This window comes from Pleurodeles waltl, chromosome 5 (assembly GCF_031143425.1).
Source record: "Pleurodeles waltl isolate 20211129_DDA chromosome 5, aPleWal1.hap1.20221129, whole genome shotgun sequence".
In the NCBI taxonomy this organism is placed as follows: Eukaryota; Metazoa; Chordata; class Amphibia; order Caudata; family Salamandridae; genus Pleurodeles; species Pleurodeles waltl.
In genome coordinates, this window is record NC_090444.1 from 478,091,821 (window position 1) to 478,106,566 (window position 14,746).

The 14,746-nt window shown below is 47.1% G+C and overlaps 1 protein-coding gene across 1 annotated transcript in view; it reads right to left on the reverse strand.

Moving 5' to 3' along the window:
- Nucleotides 1-9,616, reverse strand: part of PPP1R14C (protein phosphatase 1 regulatory inhibitor subunit 14C) — a 292,882-nt gene extending 283,266 nt beyond the window's left edge. Inside the window, exon 1 of the mRNA XM_069234297.1 lies at nt 8,694-9,616. Within this exon, the coding sequence (XP_069090398.1) occupies nt 8,694-8,993 (300 nt within the window). The 5' untranslated portion in view covers nt 8,994-9,616. The remainder of the gene's footprint in view (nt 1-8,693) is intronic.
- Nucleotides 9,617-14,746: the final 5,130 nt, after the last annotated feature.

Sequence of the window (14,746 nt, forward strand, 5' to 3'; positions counted from 1 at the left end):
AAAAAGTGCCACTATTTTATATTCTGCTCCTTCTAACATGCATTGTTGTGATGGACTTGCAGTTTCTGACTGGGTTTGTTGTTTTGTGTTGCTGAACGGTGTAGGAGGCTGGACTGGCTTGTAGTGAGTACCTAGGGGTACTTGTACCTTGCACCAGGCCCAGTTATCCCTTATTAGTGTATAGGGTGTCTAGCAGCATAGGCTGCTAGATAATGGTAGCTTAGCAGAGCAGCTTAGGCTGAACTAGGAGACGAGTGAAGCTCCTACAGTACCACTTAGTGTCATATGCACAATATCATAAGAAAACACAATACACAGTTATACTAAAAATAAAGGTACTTTATTTTTATGACAATATGCCAAAGTATCTTAGAGTGTACCCTCAGTGAGAGGATAGGAAATATACACAAGATATATGTACACAATACCAAAATATGCAGTATAGTCTTAGAAAACAGTGCAAACAATGTATAGTTACAATAGGATGCAATGGGAACACATAAGGATAGGGGCAACACAAACCATATACTCCAAAAGTGGAATGCGAACCACAAATGGACCCCAAACCTATGTGACCTTGTAGAGGGTCGCTGGGACTATTAGAAAATAGTGAGGGTTAGAAAAATAGCCCACCCCAAGACCCTGAAAAGTGAGTGCAAAGTGCACTAAAGTTCCCCCAAAGGACAAAGAAGTCGTGATAGGGGAATAATGCAGGAAAGACACAAACCAACAATGCAACAACGATGGATTTCCAATCTAGGGTACCTGTGGAACAAGGGGACCAAGTCCAAAAGTCACAAGCAAGTCGGAGATGGGCAGATGCCCAGGAAATGCCAGCTGTGGGTGCAAAGAAGCTTCTACTGGACAGAAGAAGCTGAGGTTTCTGCAGGAACGAAAAGGGCTAGAGACTTCCCCTTTGGTGGACGGATCCCTCTCGCCGTGGAGAGTTGTGCAGAAGTGTTTTCCTGCCGAAAGACCGCCAACAAGCCTTGCTAGCTGCAAATCGTGCGGTACGCGTTTTTGGATGCTGCTGTGGCCCAGGAAGGACCAGGATGTCGCAAATTGTGTCAGGAGAGAGAGGGGACGTAGAGCAAGACAAGGAGCCCTCTCAGCAGCAGGTAGCACCCGGAGAAGTGCCAGAAACCGGCACTACGAGGATGCGTGAAACGGTGCTCACCCGAAGTCACACAAAGAAGTCCCACGTCGCCGGAGAACAACTTCGGAGGTCGTGCAATGCAGGTTAGAGTGCCGTGGACCCAGGCTGGACTGTGCACAAAGGATTTCCGCCGGAAGTGCACGGAGGCCGGAGTAGCTGCAAAAGTCGCGGTTCCCAGCAATGAAGACTGGCGTGGGGAGGCAAGGACTTACCTCCACCAAACTTGGACTGAAGAGTCACTGGACTGTGGGAGTCACTTGGACAGAGTTGCTGGATTCGAGGGACCTCGCTCGTCGTGCTGAGAGGAGACCCAAGGGACCGGTAATGCAGCTTTTTGGTGCCTGCGGTTGCAGGGGGAAGATTCCGTCGACCCACTGGAGATTTCTTCGTAGCTTCTAGTGCAGAGAGGAGGCAGACTACCCCCACAGCATGCACCACCAGGAAAACAGTCGAGAAGGCGGCAGGATCAGCGTTACAGAGTTGCAGTAGTCGTCTTTGCTACTATGTTGCAGTTTTGCAGGCTTCCAGCGCGGTCAGCAGTCGATTCCTTGGCAGAAGGTGAAGAGAGAGATGCAGAGGAACTCGGATGAGCTCTTGCATTCGTTATCTAAAGTTTCCCCAGAGACAGAGACCCTAAATAGCCAGAAAAGAGTGTTTGGCTACCTAGGAGAGAGGATAGGCTAGCAACACCTGAAGGAGCCTATCAGAAGGAGTCTCTGACGTCACCTGGTGGCACTGGCCACTCAGAGCAGTCCAGTGTGCCAGCAGCACCTCTGTTTCCAAGATGGCAGAGGTCTGGAGCACACTGGAGGAGCTCTGGACACCTCCCAGGGGAGGTGCAGGTCAGGGGAGTGGTCACTCCCCTTTCCTTTGTCCAGTTTCGCGCCAGAGCAGGGCTAAGGGGTCTCCTGAACCGGTGTAGACTGGCTTATGCAGAATTGGGCACATCTGTGCCCAAGAAAGCATTTCCAGAGGCTGGGGGAGGCTACTCCTCCCCTGCCTTCACACCATTTTCCAACGGGAGAGGGTGTAACACCCTCTCTCAGAGGAAGTTCTTTGTTCTGCCATCCTGGGCCAGGCCTGGCTGGACCCCAGGAGGGCAGATGCCTGTCTGAGGGGTTGGCAGCAGCAGCAGCTGCAGTGAAACCCCAGGAAAGGCAGTTTGGCAGTACCAGGGTCTGTGCTACAGACCACTGGGATCATGGGATTGTGCCAACTATGCCAGGATGGCATAGAGGGGGCAATTCCATGATCATAGACATGTTACATGGCCATATTCGGAGTTACCATTGTGAAGCTACATATAGGTAGTGACCTATATGTAGTGCACGCGTGTAATGGTGTCCCCGCACTCACAAAGTCCGGGGAATTGGCCCTGAACAATGTGGGGGCACCTTGGCTAGTGCCAGGGTGCCCTCACACTAAGTAACTTTGCACCTAACCTTTACCAGGTAAAGGTTAGACATATAGGTGACTTATAAGTTACTTAAGTGCAGTGTAAAATGGCTGTGAAATAACGTGGACGTTATTTCACTCAGGCTGCAGTGGCAGGCCTGTGTAAGAATTGTCAGAGCTCCCTATGGGTGGCAAAAGAAATGCTGCAGCCCATAGGGATCTCCTGGAACCCCAATACCCTGGGTACCTTAGTACCATATACTAGGGAATTATAAGGTGTTCCGGTAAGCCAATGTAAATTGGTAAAATTGGTCACTAGCCTGTTAGTGACAATTTGAAAGAAATGAGAGAGCATAACCACTGAGGTTCTGGTTAGCAGAGCCTCAGTGAGACAGTTAGGCACCACGCAGGGAACACATACATATAGGCCACAAACTTACGAGCACTGGGGTCCTGACTAGCAGGGTCCCAGTGACACATAACAAACATACTGAAAACATAGGGTTTTCACTATGAGCACTGGGCCCTGGCTAGCAGGATCCCAGTGAGACAGTGAAAACACCCTGACATACACTCACAAACAGGCCAAAAGTGGGGGTAACAAGGCTAGAAAGAGGCTACTTTCTCACAAACGGGCAACAATTTTCAAATGCATGTTGCATTTTAGACCATGGGAGTGTCAAAAACAAGAATATTTAAGGAGTTGGAACTCAGGGTTACTGTATGCTACCAAGGATTGCAGCTTCTTCATCCAGTGTGGTAAGATTACCTGAAAATAAGGCATCCTGCCCATGACAGCAAGAGAATTGTCTCTGGGTTTGTTAGTCTATCTTGCTAATATTGCAAAAGCACAGCATGCTTGAAAGTGCATTTACTAAACAAATACCGGATTATGCAGAGGCTCATTCTAAAGGGCCTGGTGTGTTTTAGAATATTTCATTTGGTATTGATTGTCCTAGAAAATAAAACACTACATTTTACACCCTGTCAGGTCTTCTTTACCAGTATGCAATATTTATTAGCGTTAAATTGCGGTCCCAATTAGTAATTTTAACACAGGCTCTAAAGATCACTCTGCCCCCTACACTTCAAAATTTCAGCCCCCCCACACTGGGTCTAGTTGCACCCCTGGACATGGGCTATGGAAAGATGAGGGGCACTGCTGGCCGATGATAGTGAGGAATCATGGAAGGGCCCCAGAAAAGATCGTGGCATCCTGGTGCACTATAAGATCTTCATTAGTTATTATTTGTGCTTTAAAAGCTAATACAGTTATATATCAATCATGAAAAACGGTTGTAAAATGCACCATTTTTGCTGCTCCCCCCCCCCCCAAAGTTTCTTGAAGGAGAACAAACCTGCCCCCCGCAGTCCCATTACTAGTGGACTGGCTCAATCACTGCACTTGCTACGCACCATAGAGGGTCCGGTCTGACCTACTTTGCAGGGGCTGCTTTGGGTTCCCAGTCCAGCCCTGCCTGCAACAAGGAGCACACCTCTTCAAAGGGCTCCTTCGACAGAAACGCACGTTTCTTAAAGCGACAGCTCTGCCAGGGAAAGAAATGCTTTGAGGCCAAAAAACCAGACTAATAGATGTTTGTCTTGAGCCACCCAGTATGACTGGACCACAAACTATATGGTAATGTCCAAAGAGACCCTGACCTTTTAGGGTGTATGCGACTACAGAGCTGTCAGGATCAAGGCTTCACAGGCATGACAACAGGGCTCGCCCTCTCCTGGAGAGCTGAGCACGGTAAAAGAAACAGTAGCAAGGCCTTTAACAGACTTACTTTTCTCCAACTCGCGTGACCTTTTTTCCATTTGCTGCAGTAAACCAAGCCATTAGTATGCCGGGTTAATTTGTTTCCAAACCGGGCACATTTTCTATGTAACCCACAGGACTGAGGATTCTGAAAGTAAACACGGTGTTTAGCCACGTGCTGCTCTATTAAATGGCTCGTGTGACGTCAATGCTTTTTGGTGCCTGCCCACAAAACCTCGTTGCAGAGTGACAGTAGAAGAAAGGTCAAACAATGCCCAGTACTCAAAACAAAAGACATGAAATCCATCTAAGAGGCCAAGTGGCATTGCTGTCCAAATTGACTGACTCCTGATAGTCCCTCGGGGAGTGTTGCAAAAACTGTCCAGTGCAAGCAAGCTTCCAATAGGAGGGAATAATACGACGAATATGCCGACGAGAAAGTGGTCTAAGGTGTGAGTACATATACAGCAGGCCTGCTGGGCTGTGCGCCTGAGTGTACCTGAAAATGGCTGCCAGGGAGGTCCAGGCAAGTGGATGTCTAAGGGGAGGGGGAGCCAAAGTTTAACGAACTCAAAAACGGCAGTCCAAAGTCAGAACAAGTACTGAGGGTCAGACCATCAGACGTGACTTCAAATGAGCGTAAAATTGCATGTAAGGGGCACATCTGAAGACGCAGCTCAACTAGTGGGAGTGTGTTTTAACCAAAAGACCCTCAAGAAATATGTAGCTGTGCCAAGGAGAGGACGTGCAAGGCGTGACTTCGAGTGGTGCGCCGTTGATGAACCTGAAGGCACGACATTTGGCCAATATAAATCAGGAATAACAGATGCAATTAAAAGGCGAGTATATGCATGCTTCTAGATGTATTCAAAGCTTTAGGCTGCCGCAGGCGCATGTACCTGTTTGTAGGCCTATTACCGAAGGCGTGCCTGGTTTCTGTAGTGGCAGGTGCGGTTGCTGTATTACATGCTTTTGAATACATTAAGTGCGAACCAATGAGAAGTGAAGCAGCAGGAGGCGTGCAAGGGGTGTTGAACCAATCAAAAAGGTTTTCGTGCAACCAAATTTGTGAGGGGACGCACAAAATCGTGGATATTGGGCTTTCTGCATTCATATGGGCACTAAACGATCTTGAATTGCTCAGATGCTTCAAATTTAGTCCAACCCTTTTGAGACTGTCCTGTAAACAGTGGAGCCCGTTTTTTTTATTTATTTATTTTTAACAAAATTAAGCCTGACCACCGCCATCGCCTACTCAATCAATAATTGCAAAGCTCTATCATTGAACAAAAAAAAAAACTCTTGCAACCCATGGGTGTACATCTCAATCCCTACGATGAAATGACCCGCTGGTGGGTTATTTCACTGCAGGACAGCCTTGCTCGGGTCCATCAATATATCAATAGAAGCAACAGCTCAGCCTGCATCTAGAGTGCTGGTCTTTTTGATCAATAGAAATGTGTATTCATTCACTGCAGTAAACGAAGCAAGGATGCAAGCAGTATTACAGAACAATAAGATCCTAACAGCCTATAAGGAATTACAAAAAAGTAGGTTTGTCTGTCCATAGTGGAAAACGTTGCACTAAATTTCATCTACAAAAATGCACAGTTTAAAATTCCTAGAAAGAGATATTTAAAGAAAACATTTAAACCCGTAGCCCCAGTTGGTCATGCTTGTGAATGGAGGCCATTGGCAATGCCAATTTTCACCCCGAAACGGAAGGTCCGCACATCAATTCACTTATAATACTTACTGAGGTCCAGTGAGTGGCTACATTTCAGCCCTATAGCACCAGACGGTTTCAAGGGATACTTATAGATGTCAAATGGTCCATAGCATATGACCTTCAGTAACTGCTGGTTTGTCAGCCATCAACACTAAACATGCTGGGACTTTAAGTGTCACTTTTACCAATAACATCATGGTCTTCACATCCCAGCATCATCCTTAGTGTCATCAGCTAAAAAAAAAAAAAAAAAAAGCACACAGGGCTGGCAAAACATCATCACGGTTTGGGACAGTTGACCACTAAACATGTAAATGGTGATCCAGGCGTCTTTAACTTGGATATCACGTACTTCAATGTGAAACACATCATGCCCCCAGCCTCCCACCTGAAGGGTCAGCCAGCCTGCCATCTAACATTAGAAAGTGAAGAAGGGGTGCGGCTCCCTACCCTAGGACCATTAACTGATCAATTGTGCGGTCACCTCTGCCCCCTGCTCCAATAATACCTCATTTTAGATGAGACACTGCCCCCCAATAATGCCTCATTTTAGATGAGATGCAGAAGGAGAAGAGAGACAGCTATAAACAGTGTATCATGTGCAGCGGCACCGTGTGTCACGGATGTGAGGTCGCACTGCACTCCAATTATACGTGTTTTTTTTTTAAACTACTGATCAAGTTGATGGGGGGCATTTTCTCCGATTGCAGTAGAACAATTGACGTCATAGCTACGCCTCTGGGACATCAGTTATTAAAAGGCAATAGCTGTGAATATTAAGGTCTATAAACAGAAAACACAAATTGTGTCTGTATTTAAACGTCCAAAATATGCGCAGCCGGTATTCGCTCACAAAAGTCAAAGGATGAGCGCGTGTGCTACCAATTGTATGACGTGCAAGTGAGTTCTCCCTGCAAGCACGGTTCTAGGAATTATTGCACGCACCCAGGAGCGGCACGGACAGTCTCATTAGACACAATTAAATCACATAGGATCGGGCTTTGATTGCTGAAGACAGTGCATTAGCCGTAATCCCCGCCGTACAGTTGGCAAAGGGCTGCTGATCCCCGGCTCAGATCAGGGCACAATGGCTTATTAAGGTGACAGCAGCCACAAGAACAGAAAAATAAACAGAACACGTTTGGTTGGGGTAGTGGGGAGGGGGGTCGGGTGGTGACGTGGCACCATGGGCGTCAATTCACCAAAATATCATGGGTAGCGGAAATGCAATCACACGCCATATGTCCTTTACGTTAATTAACACACATTTTACAATACACACCCATTCTCACACATACAACATACTCACACATTGTAATATTCCACCAAATTGTACTCAAATGTTTTATTATACAAATAGTGAATAATATTATTCAGTATTCTAATAATAAATAACTGACAGGAACCAGGGAAGTAGAGACCCCCAATCACGTCCATGAGGACGAACTGAACTGCCCCTGTGTTTCAGGCACTGATTTTGACACCTTCGAGGCCAAGCGTAGCAAATGCAGTGCCAGTGGTCGCAAGGGGCAACCCAGGGGTCCCAACTGCGACCCCTAAGTGACGTCAATGCGTGGTACCCCACTAAGGGAGAGTGTGGCTGAACCTAAGGAAGTCAGGCACTTCGTCGCGGATACTCCACCTTCCACACAGACTGTAACAAACCCCTTCCCAACTTACCCCAACCCAAGTCTTGATGAAAGGGGAGGCACGTTCTCCGGTTCGCCTTTCAGCGGTGTAGGCGGAGGTATGCAGAGCTTAAAGGTTGATGGGGGGGTAATATGGTTCAAGAAACCCCCCCCCCCCCCCCCCCATGGCAATACATTCTTTAGAAGCCTTCATTAACTAACTGGGGTGTCTATTTTAGAAACAAAGACGGCTCCTCCTCAACCAACCCCTAAAAAATGGTCTGCTATTTTTTTTTGGGGGGGGAGGGGGTTGAAGCAGCCAGTGGGACGCTCAAAGAACCAGTTATGTTTTTTGGGCTGCGGATTGAGAGATGAGTTAAGGTACAAATGCCCCCTTCCCCCTGCACGGCTGCTAGAGGCACCCTGGCGGAGTAAAAGGTGAGGTCATCGAAGGTCGCCCTAAATTTCGGGCTCCCAAGGTGTACGTGGGTGCGGAAACCATAGCGCCTGCAGTGGTACCGTCTCAGTGAATAGTAAAGATCTCGGGTGGCAGCAGGGCTGATTAAAGAAGCCGGCTCCATTACTGTAAGAAAGCAGGGCTAAGGGGGGACTGTACGGACACGCTAGGGATGCAAAACGTCACGCCACCGAGGGCTGCCCTCTGTGCCAGCTAGTGGATGGAGGGAGCATACGCTAGCACCTGCTGCGCTGCCCTCTTTTAAAGATGCAAGAGCTATATTAGTACCAAGAAGGTGGTAAAGCAACGGGCGCCTTTACGGTAAGGAAGCAGGGGTGAGAAGGGGCATGCTTGCGTGTTTAGGATGGAGACGACGGACGTCGCTTGCCCGGTAGGTCAGGCTTCCGAGTGGATGAGAAGAGAATGCATTAGCGCACCCAGCGCTCCCCTCAGCGAAATGAAAGTCATTTTTGGTGTCTAGGCGCCGACTGAAGGACGCGGCTCCCTTACTGTAGGAAGCAGAGCAAAGGACCGGTGCCGGTGCCCGCGGAGGGCGGCGCACGTACCTCACAGCCGTACAGCTCGCTGAGCTGCTCCACGATCCACTCCTCCAGCACCAGCCGCTTCCGCAGCTCCTTGCGGTCGTACTTGACGGTCACTTTGCCCTGCTGCTGCCGGCGCTGCTGCTGCTGCCTGTGGGCCGCGGCGGCGGCAGCGAGCGAGGGGTCCTCCTCATCCTCCTCCTCCAGGGGCCCCGACGGTGGAGTGCTGCTCAGCGGCGGGCTCTGGAAGAAAACCCGGGGCTGAACCGCTGGCGGGGCCACGGCGGAGCCGGCTTCGGCGGCGCCGCTCACTGCCGAGGACATGGTGTAGCCTCCGCCGCTGATTGTCTGCTGCACTGAAGCGCCTCGACCAGGAGCTGCTGCAAACACCGGCCCCCAGCGCGGCCTCTCCACCCCCTCGGTGCACGCACCTGCCGCCTCAGCCGGCTCCGGCCACCGAAGGGAGGTGCCTCAGTCACAGGCTGTCCGCCCCCAGACACGGCGCCGGGGAGGGAGGGGCAGGCTTAAAGACACAACGAGCCCACCTGTCACCGCTTCGGAGAACCTGTCACCGCCTGAAAGCATTTCACCACCAACCCCGCCTTCCCTTGCTGCCTTCTGTTATGAAAGTCCCTCCGGACCGTTCATAAAAATCTTGGGTCTTGTGGTGCATTGGCCAGAGGAATCCCCTGACAGCTTTCCACCTGAAGACCGCCCAATGTCACTGACATATTTGAGACTCGTTTCTTCAAGGAGCGAGCAGAATTCTTATGGATAACGCTGCGAATGTAAGCAAGATCTTCAATGAGCTGTTCTTTCGACCTTGGTCCTTCTTGTTGAGTACTTGTCTGATGGTCTAACACCTCTAGATTCCCTCTTAAGAGTCACTGGGCAACTACCAGCTTCTACTAATTTGTTTATTACCATACCAGGATCCCCTTGACACCAATGTGACAGGAGTTATGTGACGACAGCAGTGACAATTCAGCAATCTTGATGGGATGGTATGAGACATTTCATTGACTTTGAGCAGATGTTATAGGGCAAACACCACCTTGGCATGTTCAAACATCTAGCATTTACTATTTAACTGAGAGGGGCCGTGCAACAAGGACCAGACAAACCTGAAAGCAATCAAGAAAGGTGACATCAAAATAAATCTAGACACCAAGAAGCAAGATGCTCATGGTAGATGTAGTAGTGCTGGGGAGTTATGGCAGGTGTTTAAAAAAGGGAGACCAACCAAAGACGAGTGACTTCAGCAACATGCCTATTTCAAGAATGGACTAAGAAAGGACTTATTGATGACAGACAAGCATGAGCCTACAGAAATGCTGTGATGAAATCTCGAGGAAGGAAAGTAAAGAGAGCTGTAGGTTCTACACTTGCTACAACAATGTGCATGTTCGTAAAGCTGCCCTGGGCTAGCTTCAGATGGCTTTGCATGCGCTCATGATCCAGCTGGCAGATGATTCACCTTTTTCAGTCCAAGCTTTGTCTGGCAGATGTTCTGCCACTCACTGCCCACCCCTTTTCAGGCATTATCAATACTGGATGTTGCAGTTTTGAGGAATCCACTGTTGAGTACTAACAACGCCACAAAGTACCTTTGTAAGTTAAGCTGCTTTATTCCAAGACTAAACCCAGGCTCACCAGTACAAACTGCTGACCTTTCCCTAGCGTTTCTCAAACTGCCTCACATGGATACCAAGCAGTGTCCCAAAGTACTGTGGAATGTCCATACAGAGTACAAACAAGGCTGTCATTCAAAGTGCAAAGCTCACACTCAAACCCCACTAAATACCCTTCTAAAATTCTCACTTTGTACGTCATCAGCATCACTGCAAAAATCTGCCATTTTGGCAGCTTCATACCCCTAAACAAGAGTGCTATTTTGTGAGAGCCTATACCATCTCCCCGGGACACCATTTTGGAAAGTCCAAACTACACCTAACAATATAACCCCTATAATTAGTGTGCATTGTGTACAACAGTTTTGGTTGGTAGGAGTTACACCACACACTGATTTTCACTTAGGTTGAATGGGGACTGACACAAGGTTTGGGTAACTGGTGTGGTGGTATAGGACTCCACAACCATTGGGTCTTCTTATTCATCTGCACAGGACCCTCCACCAGTACTCCACCATGGAGCCTGCCTTAAGGCTGCATCCACCTAGCCACTGTCGTCACCCATTAGCTGTCAGAAAATAGGTACTTATTCAACAGGTCTGTGCAGCAGTCATGTGAGTGAATGGGATATTCCTATGTGCACTACGGAGGTAGGGCTACATCACTTAGATGCAGTCATGCAAGCATCACACACACACATATGTCTCTGCGTCTCTCTCTGATGTCACATTATATAGTGTTGAACACTGGCCATCCAAAGCCTATGTCCTGGTTGTTAATAGCGTGGGCACCTATGTGCTCAACAAAGTGTACCAACACTTCATCAAAGTCTCTACATCAGGAGTCACAGCATTGCAGGCAATAGATCAGGAACTACTATTTTGGGAGTCACTAAATCTTAGTTAAGTACTTATATGTATGGGTATAACTATACATGTGTGTGCGTTTATATATATATATATATATATATATATATATATACATATATATATATATATATATACATATACATATATATATATATATATATACATATATATATATATATATATATATATATATATGTATATATATGTATTTATTTATATACCCACAAATATAAATATATATATATATATATAGGCAATACCCATCTAAGAGTGTTGCATAAATTAGGCAAAAAGGGAAGCTGGGAACTCTGGGTAGTTCAAGAGCAGCTCCTTTATATGCAACATCCTACAACAGCACTGACACTTTGAATCGGTTCACCTCAAATGTCTGTTTCTCTAGCAGAGTTTTTGAGCATAGGATTATCACAGTGCCATCCATGTCAAGCTAGAGGTAAACAAAGCCTTTTGCCATTTTTACAGCAAAGATTTTAAGTGTAGCTTTAGCAAGTGCCATCCTTCCTTGCCAAGCAGAAAAATGACAAAAACCTTTTACCACTACTGGCATAGTATTACAGATTTGGATTGGTAAAATACCATTGAAGCCAACCTGGAATTAATAAAAGCAACCCCTGACACATGTGTTTCACTCTAGCTAGAACTCTTCACAGAGGTATCGTTTTGTCTGGACACAAGGGGCACCCAGTAAAAGTCAAGGCAATACCCTTTCCGGTTTTGAGTGTTACATAAATTATGCAAAAAGGAAGAAGGGAACTCTGGGTTGTTCCCAAATTTAGATGTAGTGCAGCCTCTTTATAAGGAGCTCCCTACAGCACCATCAGCACTTTGATTCTTCTCACTTCAAATATCTGTTTCTCTAGCAGAGTTTTTAAGCATGTGATTAGCACGGTGCCATCCATGCCAAGCTAGAGTGTCAAAGCCGTTTGCCACTTTTAAAGTAAAGTAGGCATAGAATTAGCACGTGCCATCCACACCGAACTGAAAAATTACAAAGGTCTTTTACGACACCAGGCACAGTGTTACAGTTTTAGATTGGTTAAATACCGTCCAAGTCAACCTGGAATGAATAAAAGCAACCATGACATGTTTCATTGTGGTTAGTACTCATCAGAGAGGTATAGCGTTGTCCAGACCCAAGGGAGCACCCAGTATAGTCAAGACAATACCCTTTCAGCCTTAGAGTGTTGCATAAAGTATGCAAAAAGGAAGACAGGAACTCTGGCTAGTTCTCATGATTAGGTGGAGAGCAGCTTCCTTTTTGCCTATACATACATCACTGAAAAATACAAAGGTTACATCTTAGCTATAGTTAGAAAAACGTTATTTATTCTTTCTTTACAAACGAAAATTCAACTGCACACACTTGAGGAAGTCTAAAGTTATAGTTATAATTAAACATTTCAAATTACACACCACCTTCAAAGTACTAAAACTTCTCAACTCACAATTCACAATGCCCTGCTTACACCCTTTAATATTACAGCACTTAAAACCACTTATACTATGTGGAATCATATCATTCATAACACTTACGGCATCTCAAATGACATAATTTTTTAGAACATTGTGCAAGGTAGAGTGGGGTATAGAGTGGGTATTGTACTGTGGCTTAAAGTGGAGGGGCATAGAGTGTAGTGGTATACAGTGTAGTGGCATGTTCTACAGTGAAGTGGCGTATCATAGAGTTGAATGGTGTGGAGTGTTGTCGAATGGAGTAGCATAGAGTGGACTAATGGAGTAGAGTTGAGTAGTGTGTCATAGAGTACAGTGGGATACGGAGTAGAGAGAAATGGCGTATGGTAAAGTGCAATGCAGTGGAGTGTTGCAGAGTGGAGTGGAGTATTGTAAAGTGGAGTGGAGTGGTGTTGTGTGTCATAGAGTGGAGTGGCATGTTAGAGTGGAGTAGAGTCGAGTTTTGTACATTGTCGTTGAGCAGCATAGAGTGTAGGGGAATAGATGGTTGTATAGTGCAGTGTCATACAGTGGAGTTTCATGCTGTACAGTGGAGTGGCGTGCCACAGAGTGGCATGTTATACAGTGTTGAAGAATGGAGTAGACTGGCGTAGAGTGGAGGGGCACGGAGTATAGTAGAATGTTGTAGAGTGGAGTGGTGTGGCGTGGAGTAGAGTGGAGTGGTGTGTCATATTGTGGTGTGTTGTACAGTGTGTTAGAGTGGAGTGGCATACAGTGGAGTAGTGTGTCATAAAGTAGACTGCAGTGTAGTGTTTTATATAGGCATAAAGTTAAGGAGAGTGTCATAGATTGGCAGGGTGTAGAGGGGAGAGCCATAGAGTGCAGTATTATAGAGTGTTTTCTGTAGGAGAGTCATGGCATACAGTGTCGTAGTGTAGAGTATTGTGGCATAGAGTGCTGTGGTGTACAGTGTCATAGCATACAGTGAAATGTGCAGGGTGGAGTGGCGTAGAGTAGAGTGGAGTGGGGTAGAGTGGTGTGGCGCAGAGTGGGGTGGTATAATGCGCAGTTCATTTAAGAGGCATACAGTGTAGTGGCATGTCAGAGTAGAGTAGAGAGACGTTTCATAGTGTGGCATGTCTTGAGTGTCTTGGAGTGGAGTGGTGTAAAGTACAGCGCTGTATAGTGGAGTGGCATGTCATAAAGTGGAGTGACATAGAGTGGAGTGGAATAGAGTGAAGTGGTATAGCGTCGTGTAGAGTAAAGTGCCATAGAGTGGAGTGGTGTGTTGTACTGTGGAGTGGCTTGTCATAGAGTGCAGTGGCACGTCATACGGTAGAGGGAGTGGTGTAGAGTGGAGTGGCATGTCGTACAGTACAGTGGAGTGAAGTGTGACAGTGGCGTGTCATAGTGTGTGTTAGAGTGGAGGGGCATAGAGTGTAACGGCAGGTCATTGAGTGGAGTCGCCTGTCATATAGGAGAATGCCATTAAGTTCTGCAGAGTGGCGTGTCATAGAGTGGAATCCCATGTCATAGAGTAGAGTGGAGGGACATGGAGAGGAGTAGAGTGTTGTAGAATGGAGAGGTGTGGAGTAGAGTGGAGTGGTGTGTCATATTGTGGTGGGTTGTACAATGTGTTAGAGTGGAGTGGTTTAGAGTGGAAAGGCATAGGGTGGAGTAGAGTGGAATAGTGTGTCATAGAGTAGACTGCAGTGTAGTGTTTTGGATTGGCATAGAGTGAAGGAGAGTGTCATAGAGTGGAGGGGCATAGAGTGGAGTTCCGTAGAGTGGAGTGTTGTACAATGTTGTCTGTAAGAGAGTCATGGCATACATGCCTCATTACGACCCTGGCATTCAGCGGTAATTTGGGGAAAGGTACTCCCAACTGCCATACTGCCAATGTACCACTCCGTTCGCCAGGGTGGTAATGGCCGCTGGGCCAGAGACTTCGGTCTACAGTCAGGCAGCTGTCACAGTCCCACCCTCGAGATTATGACCCCACCTACCACCATGGTTTTCGTTGCAAGCGAACCGCCACGAAAACCATGGCAGTAGGCACTATCGGTGCCAGGGAAATTTTTCCCTGGCACTGATAGGGGTCTCCTGTCTCCCCTGTCCCTCCCCCTCTTTTCTCCCCCTCCCCCTC